At 45.6% G+C, this 18,796-nt stretch overlaps 3 protein-coding genes and 4 non-coding genes across 8 annotated transcripts in view; all 7 read left to right on the top strand.

The window, feature by feature from the left end:
• LOC117973322 (paxillin-like) overlaps positions 1–3,554 on the top strand; it is a 45,363-nt gene extending 41,809 nt beyond the window's left edge. The window contains exon 11 of the mRNA XM_034925276.2: positions 30–3,554. Coding sequence (XP_034781167.2) covers positions 30–296 — 267 coding nt within the window. The 3' untranslated portion in view covers positions 297–3,554. The remainder of the gene's footprint in view (positions 1–29) is intronic.
• Positions 3,555–4,515: 961 nt separating this feature from the next.
• On the top strand, positions 4,516–8,904 carry LOC117426149 (large ribosomal subunit protein uL10). Its single transcript, XM_034043485.3, has 8 exons — positions 4,516–4,636; positions 5,187–5,294; positions 6,154–6,329; positions 6,836–6,923; positions 7,200–7,346; positions 7,449–7,634; positions 8,042–8,182; positions 8,679–8,904. The coding sequence occupies exons 2-8, from the start codon at positions 5,241–5,243 to the stop codon at positions 8,832–8,834; spliced, it is 948 nt and encodes a 315-aa protein (XP_033899376.3). The 5' UTR covers positions 4,516–4,636; positions 5,187–5,240; the 3' UTR covers positions 8,835–8,904.
• Positions 5,919–6,046, top strand: LOC117428584 (small nucleolar RNA SNORA63). The gene has a single exon (XR_004548335.3). It is a non-coding gene; the product is annotated as a small nucleolar RNA SNORA63 (small nucleolar RNA).
• On the top strand, positions 6,603–6,730 carry LOC117427226 (small nucleolar RNA SNORA63). The gene has a single exon (XR_004548211.3). It is a non-coding gene; the product is annotated as a small nucleolar RNA SNORA63 (small nucleolar RNA).
• LOC117427224 (small nucleolar RNA SNORA63) lies at positions 7,837–7,964 on the top strand. Its single transcript, XR_004548209.3, has one exon. It is a non-coding gene; the product is annotated as a small nucleolar RNA SNORA63 (small nucleolar RNA).
• LOC117427225 (small nucleolar RNA SNORA63) lies at positions 8,417–8,544 on the top strand. Its single transcript, XR_004548210.2, has one exon. It is a non-coding gene; the product is annotated as a small nucleolar RNA SNORA63 (small nucleolar RNA).
• A 1,832-nt stretch (positions 8,905–10,736) lies between the features above and the next one.
• Positions 10,737–18,796, top strand: part of LOC117973327 (stalled ribosome sensor GCN1-like) — a 30,533-nt gene continuing 22,473 nt past the window's right edge. The window contains exons 1-17 of one of the 2 annotated variants that reach the window (XM_059032805.1): positions 10,737–10,832; positions 11,903–12,005; positions 12,408–12,471; positions 12,786–12,917; positions 13,762–13,870; positions 14,136–14,234; positions 14,655–14,789; positions 15,301–15,369; positions 15,529–15,637; positions 15,814–15,888; positions 16,116–16,244; positions 16,378–16,428; positions 16,639–16,737; positions 17,333–17,506; positions 17,731–17,883; positions 18,023–18,115; positions 18,271–18,346. In XM_059032805.1, the coding sequence (XP_058888788.1) occupies positions 10,815–10,832; positions 11,903–12,005; positions 12,408–12,471; positions 12,786–12,917; positions 13,762–13,870; positions 14,136–14,234; positions 14,655–14,789; positions 15,301–15,369; positions 15,529–15,637; positions 15,814–15,888; positions 16,116–16,244; positions 16,378–16,428; positions 16,639–16,737; positions 17,333–17,506; positions 17,731–17,883; positions 18,023–18,115; positions 18,271–18,346 (1,688 nt within the window). In that variant the 5' untranslated portion in view covers positions 10,737–10,814. Of the gene's footprint in view, positions 10,833–10,889; positions 11,358–11,902; positions 12,006–12,407; positions 12,472–12,785; positions 12,918–13,761; positions 13,871–14,135; positions 14,235–14,654; positions 14,790–15,300; positions 15,370–15,528; positions 15,638–15,813; positions 15,889–16,115; positions 16,245–16,377; positions 16,429–16,638; positions 16,738–17,332; positions 17,507–17,730; positions 17,884–18,022; positions 18,116–18,270; positions 18,347–18,796 lie in introns of those variants that run through there. The other variant, XM_059032804.1, reaches the window with a different exon arrangement.

Genomic DNA, 18,796 nt, shown 5'->3' on the forward strand with positions numbered 1-18,796 from the left:
GCTAATGCTCCTCCTCCCTTGCCTTGCAGGAGTGCTTCACCCCGTTTGTTAACGGCAGCTTCTTCGAGCACGACGGGCAGCCCTACTGCGAGGTGCACTACCACGAGAGGCGCGGCTCGCTCTGCTCCGGCTGCCAGAAACCCATCACCGGCCGCTGCATCACTGCCATGGCCAAGAAGTTCCACCCCGAGCACTTCGTCTGCGCCTTCTGCCTCAAGCAGCTCAACAAGGGGACCTTCAAGGAGCAGAACGACAAGCCCTACTGCCAGAACTGCTTCATAAAACTGTTCAGCTAGAAACATGCTTAGAAAACCAGCGCTCGAGCGTCTGCTCTTTTTAAATGTGGTCTCTAGAGACAGGTGGTGGTCTTTTTATATCCAGGTGTGTGTTTGTTTTTTTTTTGTTTTTTTTCAAACATTAGAAATGTATATACACAGTGTGGGGGATCTGTCAGAGCTGTCAGTGTGATCTCTACTACAGAAGTGGTCTTTCTGATACATCTTCGAGTGTGCTGTCCTGACCCACGCTTACCAAATCAGTGGTGATGGGCAGAGCGGCCTCCTCCTCTCTCTCTCTCTCTCTCTCTCTCTCTCTCTCTCTCTCTCTCTCACTGTGTTTCCACTGCTCACTGTTTCTTTAATCAGGTCTGTTTTGAGTTTTTTTTTTTTTTTACCTGTTCAAGGTGTGTGTGGTTTTGAGTGGGGTTCCTGAGATCCCGAGGAGGACAGTGAAATAAAGAAGGGCACTGAGCAGAGCAAATGCAGTCTCTCTTCTCTCTCTTCTCTTTCTCTCTCTCTCAATAAGGTGCATTTTACAGCTTGGTATGTCAATATATCAGGGCAATATTTTTGTAAAAGTTTTCCTATGGAAATTTTTCTTATTTCAAATAAACAAACCAACAACAAAAAGCAAGCCTGGTCAAAAACAGGTGAAAGGACTCTGCGTTGCACCCCACTGCCTCGGAAAACCATGCACTGGGAAGGGTAGAAACTCTGCTTCTCTGTGGAATCAGCAAGTCCCTCTTAACCAGAGTAAACCCAGTGTTTATAAAGGGCGGTGTCTTGGTTGCCATAGTAATTGTTCCAGAATGTGGGGGGATTCACATGCCAGAGAGCATCAGTGGTGCTGTCTCCCAGGTAACTGACTCCTGACTGATCCTGCATCTTCATGTCTGTGTCGTTTACCACTGGTCTGGAGTGAGTGAGTGAGTGTGTGTCTTATCATAGATGACAGTGTGCCTTCCCTTACCCTGTAATGTGGCCCCACAAGCAGAATATAAACTCTTATAAAGATCAGGGGTTGGGATGTGTTGAGTTGCACCTTATTGAAAAACAAAAACTGCAAACAGTAATTAATAGTGCCAAGGGGATGCCAGTATTTAACAGTAAAGACCTTTACCATGAGTATTGGTTTTACAGATTCCTGACTGCAGCCAGTCTAACTGTTGAATACAAACTGCACCTGCAATGCGTATAGGAAAGCCCTGAACTCAGAGGCAGGGTCTCTCTCTGTTTGCAAGTTTAACACTTTAGGGGGAGGGATTTTATTCAAATTCATGCAAGAGGATTCAGATATTTTTTTACTTCATATTGTTAACCTGCGTGGGGCCGAATCGTTTTTAAAAGTTTGTAATCATAAAAAAAGAAAATATATTTCAATCCTAACGCGTTCTTTTTGAATCTGGAGTTCAGAACTATTCAATGTGGTGGTGATGGCAATAACGTTTTCTATAAAAACTGTCACATGTAACAAGTCTCTAGAGCCAGTCACTGTTGTAATCAATGACTATTTCATAGAACATTTCTAATATAGGGTTTGGTTATTCATATCCATTTTATACATTTTTGCTCCTTTTCTGATAAAGTATATAGATATATAAAAAATATATATGAAATTTTAACAACAAAGAACCACTTATTATATCCTGCCTCAAAAGTTTTCAAACTCGGACAAACTTCTTAGTTTGCAAAAAAAAAAAAAAAAAAAAAATATGTAATTCTAATCTAACCTCAGCTTTGTTAAGATGCTAAAGGTGGTTTTTCGTCTTGAAAACAAATGAATGACTGTGAGCTGGGAAACGCCTGTATAAAGAAAATGAATGATATTTTATAGCACCAGCCGGTATTGCCTGTAAAGGTGACTCCCACGCTGACACGAGATGACTGAAGTCATGTTTTGTAACCTTTGAACTGCTGTATTTTTTCTCCATGCCTTGGTTTTGTTGGAATGCCTGTCGTTCAGTTTATTACCAATAACTGAATCCTTAATGCAAGTCTTAATTACTGCAGCCTTTTTTCTTTACTTTGTGAGTGTACTAACATTTTTTTTGGTTTGGTAACTTATATAATTTTTTTAAATCAATGTTTTTGAGAAATGGGTTTAGGCAACGTGCCGACCAAGTAGACAAGATTGTCTGAAAGATTAAAAATGAATAAACTAATAATGCTGAAAGTGAAAATTGCTTGTTGCTGTCGGGTTATATTATTTCTTGGTGCCAATGGAAATAACCAAATGATATTGGCTCCTGTCTGTCAATAGTATGAGTAGTCTGTGTTGCGATCCAAGCTTGTGGCTGATTTATTTGTTTTTCATAGTTGTAAAGTGCCAAACTGGTTTCACTCTGTGCTGTGGACAGATCGAACAGCCAATACCTGCTAGGAGGATGCCAGGAGGAGAAAAAGCAAATGTGATAATGTTTCCTATTTCTTTATCTCTGCATCTGTCTTTGCCTGCCTGACTGTCTGTCTGTCTGTCTGGGCTTGTCTGAAAATTCCATTCCAGTCATGTGACACAACCCCCTTTCAAAGTGGCTGGTCCCTCCTCCTGGCCCTAGGTTGAGTCAGCAGAGTTGAAAGGTCATGCGGTCACGTGGTTTGAATGATACGAGGAAGCCTGTTCAGCGCCGTGCAGTTAGAATTCTCCGGACAAGCTCAAGGCAAGTCCCAGGCTCTGTACAGCCAGATCTAGAGAAATGGGATGACTCTGTACAGACAGATCTAGAGAAATGGGATGACTCTGTACAGACAGATCTAGAAAAATGGGATGGCTCAGTACAGACAGATCTAGAGAAATGGGAAAATACAGAAATACAAGGACACTGAAGCGACTTGCTCTGTAAACCTGGATACACCTCCAGGGTTAGTTTGGCTAAAGTCCCTGTAATCAAACACCCCAACGTACACTGCTCATTTTGAGGAAGCCTTAAACTGGCGTTCTGTCGAGCCATTGTGTAGTTTGTCCTCCTCCTCCTTCTCAATGGTGTGTGACCCCTTTAATGATCTTTTCAATTCTGTTCAAGCTAAACTGTTTGATTTAAGCCTTATTAATCCGTGTTTACAAGTACATCGTATCAAATTCGATTTTCTTTAATCCAAAGGGAACTGTCACGAGAGTAGGCGGAGTACTTTCTAATTCATTGTGGGTTTTATTCTTTCTTATTCCCTGCTGCCCTACGAATCACTTTGTAACAAGCTTTTTATTCTGTGTCTGTGAAACCGATTGCTGAAGCATTTCATTTCATGTGGTTATGCAAATAAAATGTGCCCTTCTTTTGGTACTGGTGTATGTGTGTCTTTTTTACTCCTCTAACGCAATCACTGTCATTGTAGAAAAACAGCAATATGTTCCTGGGTATGTTCCCATGCCTATTTCCTCAATGTCAAATATGTTAGACACGGGTGCAAAGGGTTTAACATGGGAATATATATATATATGAGTGAACTTGATACTGATGTGACACGGCCATCTGAAATGTATTAGTGTGAGATGGAAATGACTGGGTGGGGTGGATATCTGTTTGTATCGTACAGGCTGCACCCTATGGGATACTCTGTATGTATGTGTGTATGTGTATATGTATGTGTGTGTGTATATATATATATATATATATATATATATATATATATATATATATATATATATATATATATATATATAGTACATTAAAAAAAAATTTCAGATTGTTCACAAAGTAGAAAACACATCAAATGTGTCAGTTTATACGTATTTATAATTGGCAGACAAAACCTATTAACTATTTTAATAAATTTAGCATTTTTTTTTGTCCTCGTTAAGAATTTCTGTAAATTGGAGATGATGAGTGGACTCGGCACTAGATTGTCCTCGGGTGACAGTACTGCAAGCTTGCATTGAATTATTAGTAAAAGTTGACATTAAATTTCAGTGAACTCTGTCCCGTCAAACAGTATCCTCTCGCTCTGCAAACACAGCGGCGGGTGAGATACACAGACCTGTCAGGGTGCCGCGCTGTTTGACACGGCTGGCAATGCAAAAGACTATGCTGTCTGCGCCTGACACATCGCAGTCATCTGCGACAGAAGCATGAACCAGCCTAAATCCCGCTTGAACTGCAGTACTCGTGCAAGGACACGCATTCACACAACAGGGCAGCTCTGCCATGGCAGCACTATCTCTTGCTCTTGCTCCGCTCTAGCCTGTAACTGTAGTTTCTATGACTGCTAGCGTTGGCGTGCTCGTGAGTGAGTGGCAGCCTAGAGATCCAATCCCTACTCGCCGCTATTTGCAAGCGGTGCTTCTGATTGGCTGCCTATGTCAGTATAAATACTTTGTCCCCGGACGTAGTTTCCTCTTTCTTTCACGCAGTTCTGACTGTGAGGTAAATGGTTTAGTTACGGAGAGGTAGTTTAGAGTTTGAAACGGGAATAATTACGTTTTTAGAGTTTTTGAATCGAGTCCCGGGTGGGTTTTTGTGTGTCACCCACATCCGTGTGACGGGTGATGATATTCGGGAGGTTTTGTGAGGGTATTATTAGTCTCAGCGGCGTGTCTGTGTGGCGCGGCCTGGGCCGAGCCACGCTGCCTCGTAGCTAGAGTCGATTGAACCGGGGCCATGTGGCGGGGTACCGGGGGACTGCCGTTACGCGCGGGTGTATGTTCATGTAGTGTGATGTGTAATAAATATTGTCCGTGTGTTCTGTTTTCATGTAATCCCAACTTGAAGGTAATTAAGCAGCATGCTAGTTATCCTGTAATCACACGCCTATAATAATAACCTCAGCCTGGTATAGTTTCATGTACTATCGGTATCCATGTGCATTAAGTGAATACAGAAATAATAATTGGAACCCCTTTGCAGAGCCCAGCTGAGTGCCCGGCAGTGTGTGAGCGCGTTGTTAACCCTCTCTGACATGTTTCCCTCTCTGCAGTTGACACCTTGTCTTTAAACCAGTTGTGTGGCAATCCTTGGAAGCACTGCGAAGATGCCCAGGGAAGACAGGACTGTGTGGAAGTCCAACTACTTCACGAAAATCGTCGTGAGTGATCCACAGCATTGCTTTCAAAACCACAGCGTAGAACGGCACCCGCATGCGATCACAGTAGAACCGGCATCGCGAGTGCCGCTCTGTCATTAAGAGGTGCTCGCTGTGGTTGTGATTGTACGTGATGTGAAATGAATACAGTACAGGGGTATTTCAAGTGCTTGTTGTAGCTATGGCTTTTCCAGCTAATAAAATGCAATGCATAGATTAAAGCTGTATGTAGCTACGTCTGTGACTTGGCTGTGGTATAGCAGGTCCAGGCAATGGCTCAGATTTACAATTGGTGGACATAGTGATCCAGAGATGAGAAAGAAGGAATCTTCAAGGAGGTACCTTTTATTGGACCAGCATATAAATTAAAGCTGTGTAGGCTTTTAAGCATGTAGATTGGGGTTAGGAACACCTCTCTCTGTACAGGATGCTGTGGAATGAAGGTTGGAGTGTGTTTCAGTACAGTGAAACATGTCTGATGTATAGCCTGGGCCCTCAGTTTACAGCCAGGGTTTATATTCTAGAACACCCAGTATTTTCCATTACCCATCGATGTGTATGCTGACACATTGCATTGCACTCCTTTCACTGCCCCAGCACAGCAATCATGGAAGTGGAGGCATCGAGGCGCAGGATAAGTTACAATGCAGCTGTCTTGTGCTGTGTTGTCGTTCCCCCTGCGCACATGAACTCGTTTCCTACTATCCCTGTCTGTCTCGTTCCCACGACCGACAGGGACGCTTGGTCTCGAACATTTCTTTTTGTGTCTCCTCTCTACATTTTTAAATCTACATCCTGACAGCCGGCGACCCCCTGGAAACTCATCGTTTTGTTTTGTTGTTTTACCTCCCTCTCCACGTAGCAACTCCTGGATGACTACCCAAAATGTTTCATCGTGGGTGCTGACAACGTGGGCTCCAAGCAGATGCAGACCATCCGTCTGTCTCTGCGCGGGAAGGCAGTAGTGTTGATGGGGAAGAACACCATGATGCGCAAGGCTATCCGCGGGCATCTGGAGAACAACCCATCCCTTGAGAAGTACGAAGCTTTGTCATGAGCGTGTGCTTGTCTAGTCAGCTTGCTCTGTTTGATCACATGTAGGCAGTTTCATCTCCCTGCTGGGGTACATTTGGTGACTGCCATCTCTTACAGTCATTGCAGCAACATGCTCAAGCCTGTCAGTTTGGTCTGGTCACATTTTTAAACCCAGCATATGGGTATTTTGAAATGTTTTAGATGTGTCCCTTTTATGGTTGTTATATAATGACTGTTTATTTCCTCATCTGCAAAATTAAAAGCTGTTCCAGAGATGCGCAGGATAAGTTACAATGCAGCTGTCATGTGCTGTGTTGTCGTTCCCCCTGCGCACATGAACTCGTTTCCTACTATCCCTGTCTGTCTCGTTCCCACGACCGACAGGGACGCTTGGTCTCGAACACCAGCTTGTTTAACAGTGGATTGTAGTGGAACCTCTGTCAAGTTGTGGAAGCGTGCCCCTGTGCTGCTTGTGAGTCCGTGATCATGAAGTGTGCTTTCACTTGCAGGCTGCTGAATCACATCCGTGGGAATGTCGGCTTCGTCTTCACCAAGGAGGATCTGACTGAGGTCCGGGACATGCTGCTGGCCAACAAGGTAGCCGCTTCTGCATTTCCGTGTTTTGCACACCCTGTTGGGGTTAAAGCTAGGTTTAGCAGTGACTTGTATCAGGTTGCGTCTTCAAAGTGGTGGTTCTCAACCGAGTTGGACAATTCGAGTCACGTTGCAGAGATGCAGGTTAAGTTACAATACAGCCTCAAGTGCTCTATTTATCTTGTAGTAAACACACTCACTTTCTTCTGATTAGAAATTGAGGGGTTGTCCCTCCCCTTCCTGTTCCACTGCCATTCATTTTGACTCTCTGTGCGTCAGGTGCCAGCTGCTGCCCGTGCCGGTGCGGTGGCTCCCTGCGAGGTCACTGTGCCCGCCCAAAACACGGGCTTGGGTCCCGAGAAGACCTCCTTCTTCCAGGCTTTGGGAATCACCACCAAGATCTCCAGAGGTACCATTGAAATTCTGGTGAGTCCAACTTTTTTTTTCCTCTATCACATCATGTTTAGAATGTGAAATCCCTGCTTCTGCTGTAAGCTCTTCTGATCCCTTTTCTTTCTCTTCCTCTAGAGTGATGTCCAGCTGATTAAGCCGGGGGACAAGGTGGGTGCCAGCGAAGCCACGCTTCTGAACATGTTGAACATCTCGCCTTTCTCCTTCGGTCTCATCATCCAGCAAGTCTACGACAACGGCAGTGTCTACAGCCCTGAGGTTCTGGACATCACTGAGGACACCCTGCACCAGCGTTTCCTGGAGGTAGGGGGCTTCACACAAGGACCTGAGGAAATCTGGACTAAATTTTCCAAACTACTGGCTGTAGCCTTCACATATAAAACTTGAGTTTTAGCTTTCGTTTCCCTGTTTTCTTAAGTGTGCTAGCGGCCGCACCATCTGCTTGTATGTTGTATCAGTCACAGCATTGACACCTGCAATATTCCTTCTTTCATTTTGCACCTACACGCAGGATAAGTTACAATGCAGCTGTCTTGTGCTGTGTTGTCGTTCCCCCTGCGCACATGAACTCGTTTCCTACTATCCCTGTCTGTCTCGTTCCCACGACTGACAGGGACGCTTGGTCTCGAACATCAGCATACTCCTACAGTGCTGTCCGTACCCAGCCCACGCTGCTGGAGTTGCTATTGACTGCTTTTCTTTGCTTGCAGGGCGTGAGGAACATTGCCAGTGTCTGCCTGCAGATTGGCTACCCCACTGTTGCCTCTATCCCCCACTCTGTCATCAATGGGTACAAGAGAGTCTTGGCTGTTGCTGTGGAAACTGACTACTCCTTCCCATTGGCTGATAAGGTAAGAATCTTTTTGAATGCTGAACTTTAGTGGGCAGCTTTGTACTGTATTTAGGAAGTATGGCTTTCCACTGCCATTGAAATAAGCTGAGGTTATAGAACTAAAATGCTCTGTGTATTTTGCATGCTTTTGGGGAAGCTGCCCAACTAGAATTGATTCTTGCACGGTTGTCTTGGGCTAGTCCTAATCTCCCATTACTTCCCCAGCTGCCCATTAAAAAGCTGTTCCAGAGATGCGCAGGATAAGTTACAGTGCAGCTGTCGTGTGCTGTGTTGTCGTTCCCCCTGCGCACATGAACTCGTTTCCTACTATCCCTGTCTGTCTCGTTCCCACGACTGACAGGGACGCTTGGTCTCGAACAGCACCTTTGCCGTACCCGTTTCTAAGTGGGTAAATGCATTGAATAGCATGAAGTGTAGTTGACTGCTGGCACAGAGCCATGCAGTTAAGCCTGGACACCCTGCCCTGGACTCTGACCCTGTCTCTTCCCCCTCAGGTGAAGGCGTTCCTGGCTGACCCCTCTGCCTTCGCGGTCGCTGCCCCGGCTGTTGAGACGGCCTCCGCCGCTGCTGCAGCCCCTGCCGCGAAGGAGGAGGTGAAGGAGGAGTCTGAGGCGTCCGACGATGACATGGGCTTCGGGCTGTTTGACTAAATACCCAGCCTGGCCCTGCTGTGTGCAGCTTGACGCATCAAAATATCACCAATAAAATACAATAACTAAGCTTTCTGTGTTTGATTCTTAAAAAGCATGCGTAGACACGTTCTGAAAAGGTCAATGAAATGCGTTTCTGGAGTAATAGGTGCTCAATGGGTTTTGGCAGCTGGTTAAAGGCATTCTGTTAGTTTATTTGGCAGGTGCCTTTATCCAAGGAGACGTCCAGGTGTTACAGGGCAATACGAGGTTTAAATACAGTAAGTGCAAATACTACTAGAATACAATATGAGGTGAGAAGTAACACGATTAGGATTAAAACAGTTTGCATCTGCAATGGCAGTAGTGCATCAGCTGAGCCTCCAGTAACAGGGTGCTGAGGGCAGGCGAGTCCAGTGCTTAGTAGGAGGGGTAGATCTAGAGATCTACAAGTGCAGGTGAACCGGTCTCACAGTCTGGAGCTCCACATGTTTAAAGTATTGCTGTTATTTGAATGTGGTCTGGGAAGTGTGTGTTTCTGACTCTACACAACGTGTCTGCATCAGGTAATGAGATGAGGTCCCTTTCAAAGTGTTCCAGTTAACTCAACAGACCATGAACCTGGAACTGCAGAAATGTGCTCCAGGCAGGTCCTCAATTAGCCCTCGGCAGGTTTAATTCTGTATTTTAGGACCTGCTTGTGAATGAAGACCTGGAATGGATTGTGCATCACAGCTAACCAGACTGCTCTCATCCTCTATCCATTATGATTGTTATTGGGCATTTGGCAGACGCTGTTATCCAGAGAGACTTGGGGATGAACTGTGCATCACAACTGCTGCTGCAGAGTCACTTCCAGTAGGTTTACGTCTCGTCCGAGGTCCTGTTACCGTAATGCAGAAGTCAGTATTTTGGTAGAAGCTGCGCACTGCACAATGCATTCTGTATGATCCTGGGATTATAAGGTGATGTATAAACGTGAGCACCCACTGCAACACTGCAAGCAGTCTTACTCTGATCCTTCTGCTTAACAATTACAGACTGATTCACACCATCTTACAGAAAAGAACACTTGCTAATACAAGATCAGTACTAATCGAGATGTGAACCCAGCAAGCTTGATTTCTTAGTTTTGTTGTTGCTGTCATACAGCGCACTAGTATATTTGTATAAGTGCAAGTCGTACCGTGTGGGTGGCAAGTTTAACGACCCTTCTAAAATAGGTGATGTGTGTTGATGGCGCGGTGTTCTTAATGTTAAGAGGTTTAAACCAACTGCAATACTTTTGTCCATATATATATATATATATATATTTTAAATAATACTAATAATATATATATATATATATATATTAAATAATACTCCGTCCTCCACATACAGAAGTATGTGCAGGTGTTAGCGGTGTGTGTGTGTGAGTGTTTTATTGCTTTTAGCTCCTTATCGCATAGACGTTCTGTAGGATACAGTTGTGTTTATGTTTCGAAGTTGAGAGTCCGAGACTGTATAGCTGTATGCTTAGCAGTTCGGAGGTGATTTCATCATTGAAAAGGCACAGATGTTTCTTATTGAGAAGTTTTAATAACCGGAAACAGCCATTAAAGTACCAAGTATTGCTACTCTGTATTACAAACATTAGTCCATATAAGTGAGATATATACATGTGTATGCATTAGTGTTTTTGTAATTCGGGTTCTACGGCAAGTTACACTACTACACTGCATCATGTTACAGTATATTTCAATACAATCTGCATCCTCGCACGGTGACTGTCGCTGTAGCCTTTAGGCTCGGAGGACTGCAGTGTTTACAGTGAACCAAAATGATCTTGAGCTGCAATCAAACACGAGCTCCGCAAGCCTCTAATGATCTTGAGCTGCAATCAAACACGAGCTCCGAGAGCCTCTAATGGAGACTGCAGACTGCAGCGGACCTCCACGTGTTGGAGATGTAAGGACCCGGAAGTGAAGCGAGTGAAGTCTTTCCTGTACTAAGGCCGGCAAGATGGCGGCGGACACGCAGGTTTGTGTGATTCTCAAATACTTGGGGCTGATGCGTTGATATTAAGTTTGGGCTGCCTTGTAACGATGCAAACCCGCGGGCACGGCGGTAGTTGTGTGCAGTATGTGAAATGCGACACAGTGGAAGCGGATTTGCTTGGAAATTCCGTTCTAGGCAAGCGGTGTCAATGGAGGGTCGTGGTGCAGTTGGCGTTGAGACGGCAAACACTATAGCCCTGATCCGGGCTTTAAAAAGACGAGAGTTGTGATCTTCTAGGATACAACACGAAGTAACGATCGCAGCACTTTGATCGATTTAAACTTCCACAGCTGTTCAATAGAGGCTGTAATAAGGTCGTTGCGAGATATGCGATGTCATCGATTTCACAACATGCTCTCTAGCCCCTATCTTTTATTTATGTAAATATTCAATGTATTTTTATTAGAGAGCGCCTGCTCAGAAAATAAGATGAAAACGGTGAGGGGAAAAAAAAACACAAGGGGAAAAACTATCGATACTGGAATATTTCTGATTTCTAATAGAGTGGTAAGGAATTAGTTTTAATTGTATCTGCAGTGCTAGGATATCACCACCGTGGGCAGAGTTTTCTTTGTGTTTAATTAGAGCCCCCCTCTGATAAGGGGGTCCATTGCTCTCTGATGTATTTGCAAATTGTATTTCAAAGCGGGCTGAAAATCTGATTGGTGAAATCAACTCACAGATACTTTCGGTCCGCTAATATGAATACCTTGCAATGTGTTCTACAAAACCTGAAAACATAGCACCACGTAATCACTTCAACAAAACAAACACCAGTGTGCCAGTGTCGCTACTTGCGAGTCTTGAATGTCTTTCATTTAGAGCCCGGAAAACGTGCATTCAGTAATACAAAGCCTACAGCTGCATTGGATCAGCCTCTATGTGATCAAAACACAGACACAGTGCCAGTAATGAAAGCACAGCTGGCACGGAGGAGCTGTGCATTGCATTGTGGTCAGGTTTCATCTTGTGTTCCTGCAAGTCCTGGCTCTCCTCTCTGCTGTGTCGATAGATGTTCTGTGTGTAAGCTGTTGCTTTGTCTGCTCTCCCAGGTTTCAGATACTCTGAAGAAGTTTGCGTTGAAAGTGACCACAGCTAGTGTGAAGGAACGGAGAGAGATACTCCATGAACTGAAGGGCTGTGTGACAGGGAAAGGTGAGCCTGCATCCTCTCATTGCTCCACGGAAACACACACGAGGACACACTGTTTGTGTTTGTTGAGACCGTCCATTCGCAGCCAAGTGTTTGACCGTAATATTTCTTTTCTAACTGAAGACCTTGGGGAAAGACCTCTGCTCCAAACACTTGTCGTTTTAATTGTGAAGGTTTTATTAGAACATGTATAAACGAGAAGAGGCTGTTCAGCCCATCAGAGCTCGTCCACTTCCTCGTCTCTGATTGATCTCAAAGCTTTCAATGTGCTTCTTCAGGCACCCCAGTGATTCAGCATGAGCTGCATGCTGGTACCCCATTCCATGCCCTGCTCCCCAGTTTGTGTGTTGGTATTACTGCAGTGCGCTGTCGTCGTGTAACTGGCTGTGTTTGAATGGGTTTCAGAGCTGCCGGAGCCTGCAGTGAAGGGACTCTGTAAACTCTTCTGCCTGACTCTGCATCGATACAGGTCTGGGAAAGCATCTCCTCTGTTTTATACAGTCTTGAAAATATTCGATCTCAGATCAGTGGGGATGTTAGTCGTGCATGCCATGGTTACTGTGAAGATTGTGTTACAAAAAGTGGGTTAATGAAAAAGGCTTTCTATATGTACTGCATTACAGGGGGGGGGGGGGGCATTAAAGGAGAGAGAGTTTGTTTTGTATTTATAAAGTAACATACATTTGGTATAGTGTTTTTCATAGCCAGTAGTTGTAACTAACAGTAATGCATTGGTGGAGCTGCATCTCCAGCCTGACGGTCTCTCTCGCTTCTCTCTCACAGAGACTCTGCCTCGAGGAGAGCCCTGCACTCTGCTCTCCAGCAGCTAGCGGAGTCTCAGCCCGAAGCCACAGCCAAGAACCTGGTGCAGTGCCTGCAGACTGCCGGGATCATCTGCAACAATGGCAACCCCAGGCAAGAGCCCTGCACCCTAACCATACAGCCCAGGGCTTCAGAGCAACAGCACTGCACGCTAACCACACAGCCCAGGGCTTCAGAGCAAGAGCACTGCACGCTAACCACACAGCCCAGGGCTTCAGAGCAACAGCACTGCACGCTAACCACACAGCCCAGGGCTTCAGAGCAATATTATTATTATTATTATTATTATTATTATTATTATTATTATTATTATTATTTATTTCTTAGCAGACGTCCTTATCCAGGGCGACTTACAATTGTTACAAGATATCACATTATTTTTACATACAATTACCCATTTATATAGTTGGGTTTTTACTGGAGCAATTTAGGTAAAGTACCTTGCTCAAGGGTACAGCAGCAGTGTCCCCTACCAGGGATTGAACCCACAACCCTCCGGTCAAGAGTCCAGAGCCCTAACCACTATGCCACACTGCTGCCCTACTACGCCACACTGCTGCCAGGGCTTCAGAGCAACAGCACTGCACACTAACCACACAGCCCAGGGCTTCAGAGCAAGAGCACTGCACGCTAACCACACAGCCCAGGGCTTCAGAGCAACAGCACTGCACACTAACCACACAGCCCAGGGCTTCAGAGCAACAGCACTGCACGCTAACCACACAGCCCAGGGCTTCAGAGCAAGAGCACTGCACGCTAACCACACAGCCCAGGGCTTCAGAGCAAGAGCACTGCACGCTAACCACACAGCCCAGGGCTTCAGAGCAAGAGCACTGCACACTAACCACACAGCCCAGGGACTCGTCTCTGCTCTCCCGTAGCAGGTGTTTTGTCAGTGTGGTTTTGTGCTAATGGACCTCTCCTTTCTCCTCAGCAGCAAGGGCACCAGTTCAGCTGCCTCCCTGGCCCTGTCCTGGACCTTCCTGCTCGTGCAGACTGTCTACCCATCTCCCGACAAGAGAGAGGGAGCCACCTGGAAGAAACTGGTCAGTAATGAGGTCACGGAGCAGGGCGGACAGACGCTTGACATGGCTTTGTTAAAACGTGATTTAAAAAAACCAGTTGGTTCAGGCTTTGTGTTTATTGGGTGCAGGGCTTTAATGCTGTGGTGGTTTATTTCAAGTATCATCAGTTTTCGGATGGAGATTCATTCTGGAGTTGAGTTTATTAGATGCGTTGTCTGTTGTGCACTGGATGTATGGAGTGTGTAAAGTAAGAAAGTGATTTTTTTTTTTTTTTTTTTTTCTGCAGGTGGAAGTCCAGAGCTTGCTGCTGTCTGATGTTTTGGGCGGCACCAACAAACACAATCTGGAAGGAATTGTGAAGAAGCTCAGGCAGAGTTGGAAGGAGGTGACGGGCTGTTCTGTTGCCTTTTTAAAACGAATGAGATTCAACCCAGTACTTTTAAAGGCATTCAAGTAAATCGTGTGGTTCAAACTCAGTCAGCACACACAGAGATCACAGAACAGAGTACATAAGACATGTCTGTTTATTAATGTGGACTGAAGGCCTAGCCTAACAGACCTCACGACTGCAGCAGCGCTACGTCCCTATAGAAACGGAGGAGAAATGTGCAGTGCTTCATGGAAAATTCAATGTAAGTGTCGCTGAGCACACAGGAGGGGGACCAGTTAGAAGACAGGAAAATACTGAAACGAAACCAGACACACACAGGAGCGTGAGGGAGGTAGAGCAGCTCACTGAGTGCTTGAAGAAGGCTGTCCTCAGCTTTACTGTAATGGGAACATGTTGATCTGTTTCTCTCCTCAGAACCCAGGCCTTGCCGATCAGTACCTGTCTGTTATCCTGAGTCTGGAGCAGAGCCACACCCACCTGGGCATGCTGGGAGTGCTGGTGGACTTCTGCACCGCACACAAGGACATGGCTACTGTCAACAAACACAAGGTTAGCAACACAGACTGGGACCGGAGAACTGGGCTTACCAGCAGGAGAAGTGCATTGCAGGGATGGAGAGAAGGCTCCCTGCACAGCAGTGACATCCAGTCCTGATTTTAGTCTCTTAATAAGAAGACACAGCTGAGCTTGTTCCCTGTACACACTCAAGCATGGAGTAAAACCTGGAATGGGTGAAACTGCTATGCAATAGGAGTCTTATTTCCATCCCTGCATTGAAGAAAACTAGAATTGTACCAATTGGAAGTTTTGCCTCAGTTGATGGTGTTGAAATGGTGGCGTTCCTGCCAGGGAAGAATGTAATACACACCGATGTATCGTCTTGTATGTAGAATTTGATTCTTGAGCCCCTTATGGTCCAGACTGTCTTGTGATGCAGATGAACCCGCTGTGTGTTGATTTGATGGTGCACAGGAGCAGTACTCTGCTTCAGGCATCATGTTCAGAAATGCAGCTCTGGTTCTTTGTAACTGTGTGTGTTTCTCTCTCCTCTGGTTTACAGAGTGCCCTATTGGACCTGTACATGAAGACTGTGCTGATGAGCAAAACCAAACCTCCGAGACATGTACTAGTAAGTTCTGCTCTATAAAAAAAACATTCTTGAAATCTACAAGCCTGATCTAGAGGTCATTATGTGAACACAATTAGGGTTTCTGGCTTGTTTTGTTAGCTGCAGTCCCTGCAGGTTGCATGTCTCACCAGGCTGCTGTTTGTGCCCCCCTGTGCCCAGGATAAATGCACCCCGCTGCTCCGCCACGCCACCCACCAGGAGTTCAAGGACTTGCTGCTGCCCACACTGCTGAAGTCCTTGCTGCGCAGCCCTGAGAACATCACTGAGAGTAAGCCGCACTGCAGCCGCGCTCCTGTACAGGCAGCTGGGCTTTATTCACAGGAGAGCATCGTGTGTTGAGGAAGCACTTTTTCATATGAAATGAGGTCAGACCATCGCTAATAACTGACAGTGAAGTTTTTGTAATTAAAATTGTAACTTTTTTTTCCTCCTTGTTTTGGACAGCCATTTCCAGCTTGCTGTCATCGGTGACTCTGGACATGAGCCAGTATGCCATGGACATTGGCAAAGGACTGGCAAGTACGTTGCATTGAAACATTTGAGCCAACCTTAAAATTGATTGTCAGTTCAGATACCTTTGTAAACTGGGCAGAGAGTAATGCAGTAAGTGGGTCCTAGTGAAGGCACCCTAGAGCCATGATATATATGGGTTAAACATACAGACAAAGGGAAGGCGGTGCTAGGTGCCTGTAGCTCAGCAGAACGGTGCTGCTGTTTGGGCTGAATGCTGTGTTGACTGTTCTCAGGCCAGCTCAAAGCGAACAATCCTCAGGTGATGGACGAGGCTGTGCTGGCTCTGCAAACCCTGGCGCTCCAGTGCAGTGACCCCTCTGCTGTGGAGTCTCTCGGCAAGCACCTGTTCGCTATCCTGGGAGGTGAGTACGTCTGCCAGCCTCGCCACCAGAGGGCACCAGAGAGTGTGACGTTCTCAGTGAAGAGATGCATGTTGCTGTTTGTATTTCATGTTCTAAAAATGAACTGGTTTACTTTACCTGCCTTACCTTTTAGGATCGGAGGGTAAACTGAATGTTGTTGCCCAAAAGATGAGCGTACTTTCAGGTATTATTATTATTATTATTATTATTAGTATTATTATTAGTATTATTATTAGTATTATTAATTATATTAATATGGCAGCTTATTATGACATGACAAATTATTATATTTATTTTTCATGATTTCATCATTTGAAAAGTTGAAGTTGTGTTTCTTGACCCCGTCCATGCTGTATGATCATTATTAAGCTGTGTGTGTCGGTTCTGCCCACAGGGATCGGCAGTCTGAGCCAGCATTCTGTATCCGGCTCCTCCAGCCAGGCTCTGAGCAGCACAGTGGCTGAGCTCTTCATCCCGTTCCTACAGCAGGAGGGTTCGTACAGCCTGCACTCAAACACTGTGGATCTGCAGCTAACAGGCTGCCTGCCTGCCTGCCTGGCCTCTCAAGTGATCGTTCAGAGGCAATTTACAGCAGCAGCTGCAAGAGAGAGAATAGGGAGTTCCTAAAGAGTCACAAATGGGGGGGGGGGGGACTTTACTAAAATAATTGTTTAATAAAGCTGAACAAATATAGCAAAGAAATTGAACACGTTCATTCCAGCATACCGCTGTTTCTGTGCTCATGATACATTAATACTACATCAATTTAGTTGCATTTTGCCTCTACTTTAAGGGATGGAAAATAGATGGTTTGATCCATTCCTGCTTTTACTATGAGTTTAATAAGACCCACCTGAGCTTGTTACCTATAGAATGTGGCTAATCAAGGTCGTATTAAAACCTGGAATGGGTGAAACTGCTATGCAATAGGAGTCTTATTGCCATGTCTGACCTGCTTCTAACAATGACAACCAAATACATTGATCACCTAAACGGTAAAGCTGGCGTCTAAATCCTGAGCCAGGTATTAGAGTGACTCATTTCTTTCTGTCTCTTTCTTTATTTCTTTCTTTCTTTCCCTGGTGCAGTTCACGAGGGCACGCTGGTGCACGCTGTGTCGGTGCTCACGCTCTGGAGCAGTAAGTTCACTACAGAGGTTCCCACGAAGCTGGTGGAGTGGCTGAAAAAGGCTTTCACCCTGAAGACCTCCACCTCTGCAGTGCGGCACGCCTACCTGCAGTGCCTGCTGGCCTGCTTCAGAGGTGAGACGCGCCCCTCCGCCCGCAGGAAGCACACCAGGAGATCGGGCTGCCTTTCGTCTTGTGTTCTCTGTAATCTTTATTCCAGCTGTGATAAGATATTGAAGCATCCTCCTCAGTCAAGTCAAGGCTTTGCATTACTGTTGCGATTCCCTCATTGTTGTAAAACCGTTCCGAGTCCTGGAGTTGAGTGTCGGTGAGTCTAAGTGCTTCTCTTGTGCTGGCAGGGGACACACTGCTGCAGGGTGTGGAGCTGCTCCCACTGCTGATCCAGACTGTAGAGAAGGCCTCCTCTCAGACCACTCAGATTCCCGTGATCACAGAGGGCGTGGCTGCCGCAGTGCTGCTCTGCAGACTGTGCACGGTGGAGTCCCAGTTAGGTAAGCTGTAGAACCAGTGCAGGGGTGTGACCAGGGGGTTATTGTGGGAGTGGGAGCTGTGTACTAGAAGAGGTTCACCAGGGGCAGGGTTATTGGGCGACGCTGGTCCTCGATCATGCCTTCCTCTTCTCTCCTGCAGAGGCAAAGTTGTCTGGGTTCTGGCAACTGGTTCTGGATGAGAAGAAACAGATTTTTACTGCTGAGAAGTTCCTTTCGCTGGCTTCGGAAGAAGGTAAGTGCAAAATCTTCAGACGGCTTTTGTTTTCTTTCGGTTCTCCGAGAGCTAAGGTCGTGTTTCTAACAGACGTTTGTTTTGCACTTGCTGTACTCTGGGGATTGTTGAATGTTTGTTGGATCATGCGTCTCTTTGTGTCCTCTCTCGAGCAGCGTTGTGCACAGTGCTGCAGCTTGCAGAGAGATTGCTGCTGGACCATCCTCACAGGCTCCCTGATCACAAAGCACAGTACGTACAACTGCATGCAGGCAGCTCTGCTTGCTGCTTAGTCTAGTAACGTGTCTGCTTGGTGCTTTTAAAATGATTTATTAACTAGCAATGAGTTTAGGATTCAGTAATTGTCTGGCGACAAGACAGGTCAACAGGCTAATTAATTCTGCAAGATTCATATGCATTAGCTGAAAGAATTGAATTGATTTGAGATGGCCGGTGTAGCAGCATATATAGAAATCACAGGTTGAAATCTTTAACTCTGATTAGCAGTAATGTTGCACTACCTAAACAAACTCAAAGGAGGTATAGGAGTATTACCTGTTACAGTATTGGGTGTGATAGCTTTGTGCGTGTGCAGTGTAGAGACAGTGATGCTGTAAGTGCACACTACTTCAGTGCTGAGCTCTGTCTGCACCACTGCTGGGCATGTGCAAACCAATGGAGTCAAGGATCCTTCAGAAAAAC

This window comes from Acipenser ruthenus, chromosome 11 (assembly GCF_902713425.1).
Source record: "Acipenser ruthenus chromosome 11, fAciRut3.2 maternal haplotype, whole genome shotgun sequence".
NCBI classification, from domain to species: Eukaryota; Metazoa; Chordata; class Actinopteri; order Acipenseriformes; family Acipenseridae; genus Acipenser; species Acipenser ruthenus.

Excerpts from the sequence above, each read along its gene's own strand:
- LOC117426149 (XM_034043485.3), top strand. The coding sequence starts at position 5,241 with ATGCCCAGGGAAGACAGGACTGTGTGGAAGTCCAACTACTTCACGAAA. Across the intron at positions 5,295-6,153 it reads ACTACTTCACGAAAATCGTC|CAACTCCTGGATGACTACCC; the intron begins GTGAGTGATCCA and ends CTCTCCACGTAG. Across the intron at positions 7,635-8,041 it reads TGCACCAGCGTTTCCTGGAG|GGCGTGAGGAACATTGCCAG; the intron begins GTAGGGGGCTTC and ends CTTTGCTTGCAG.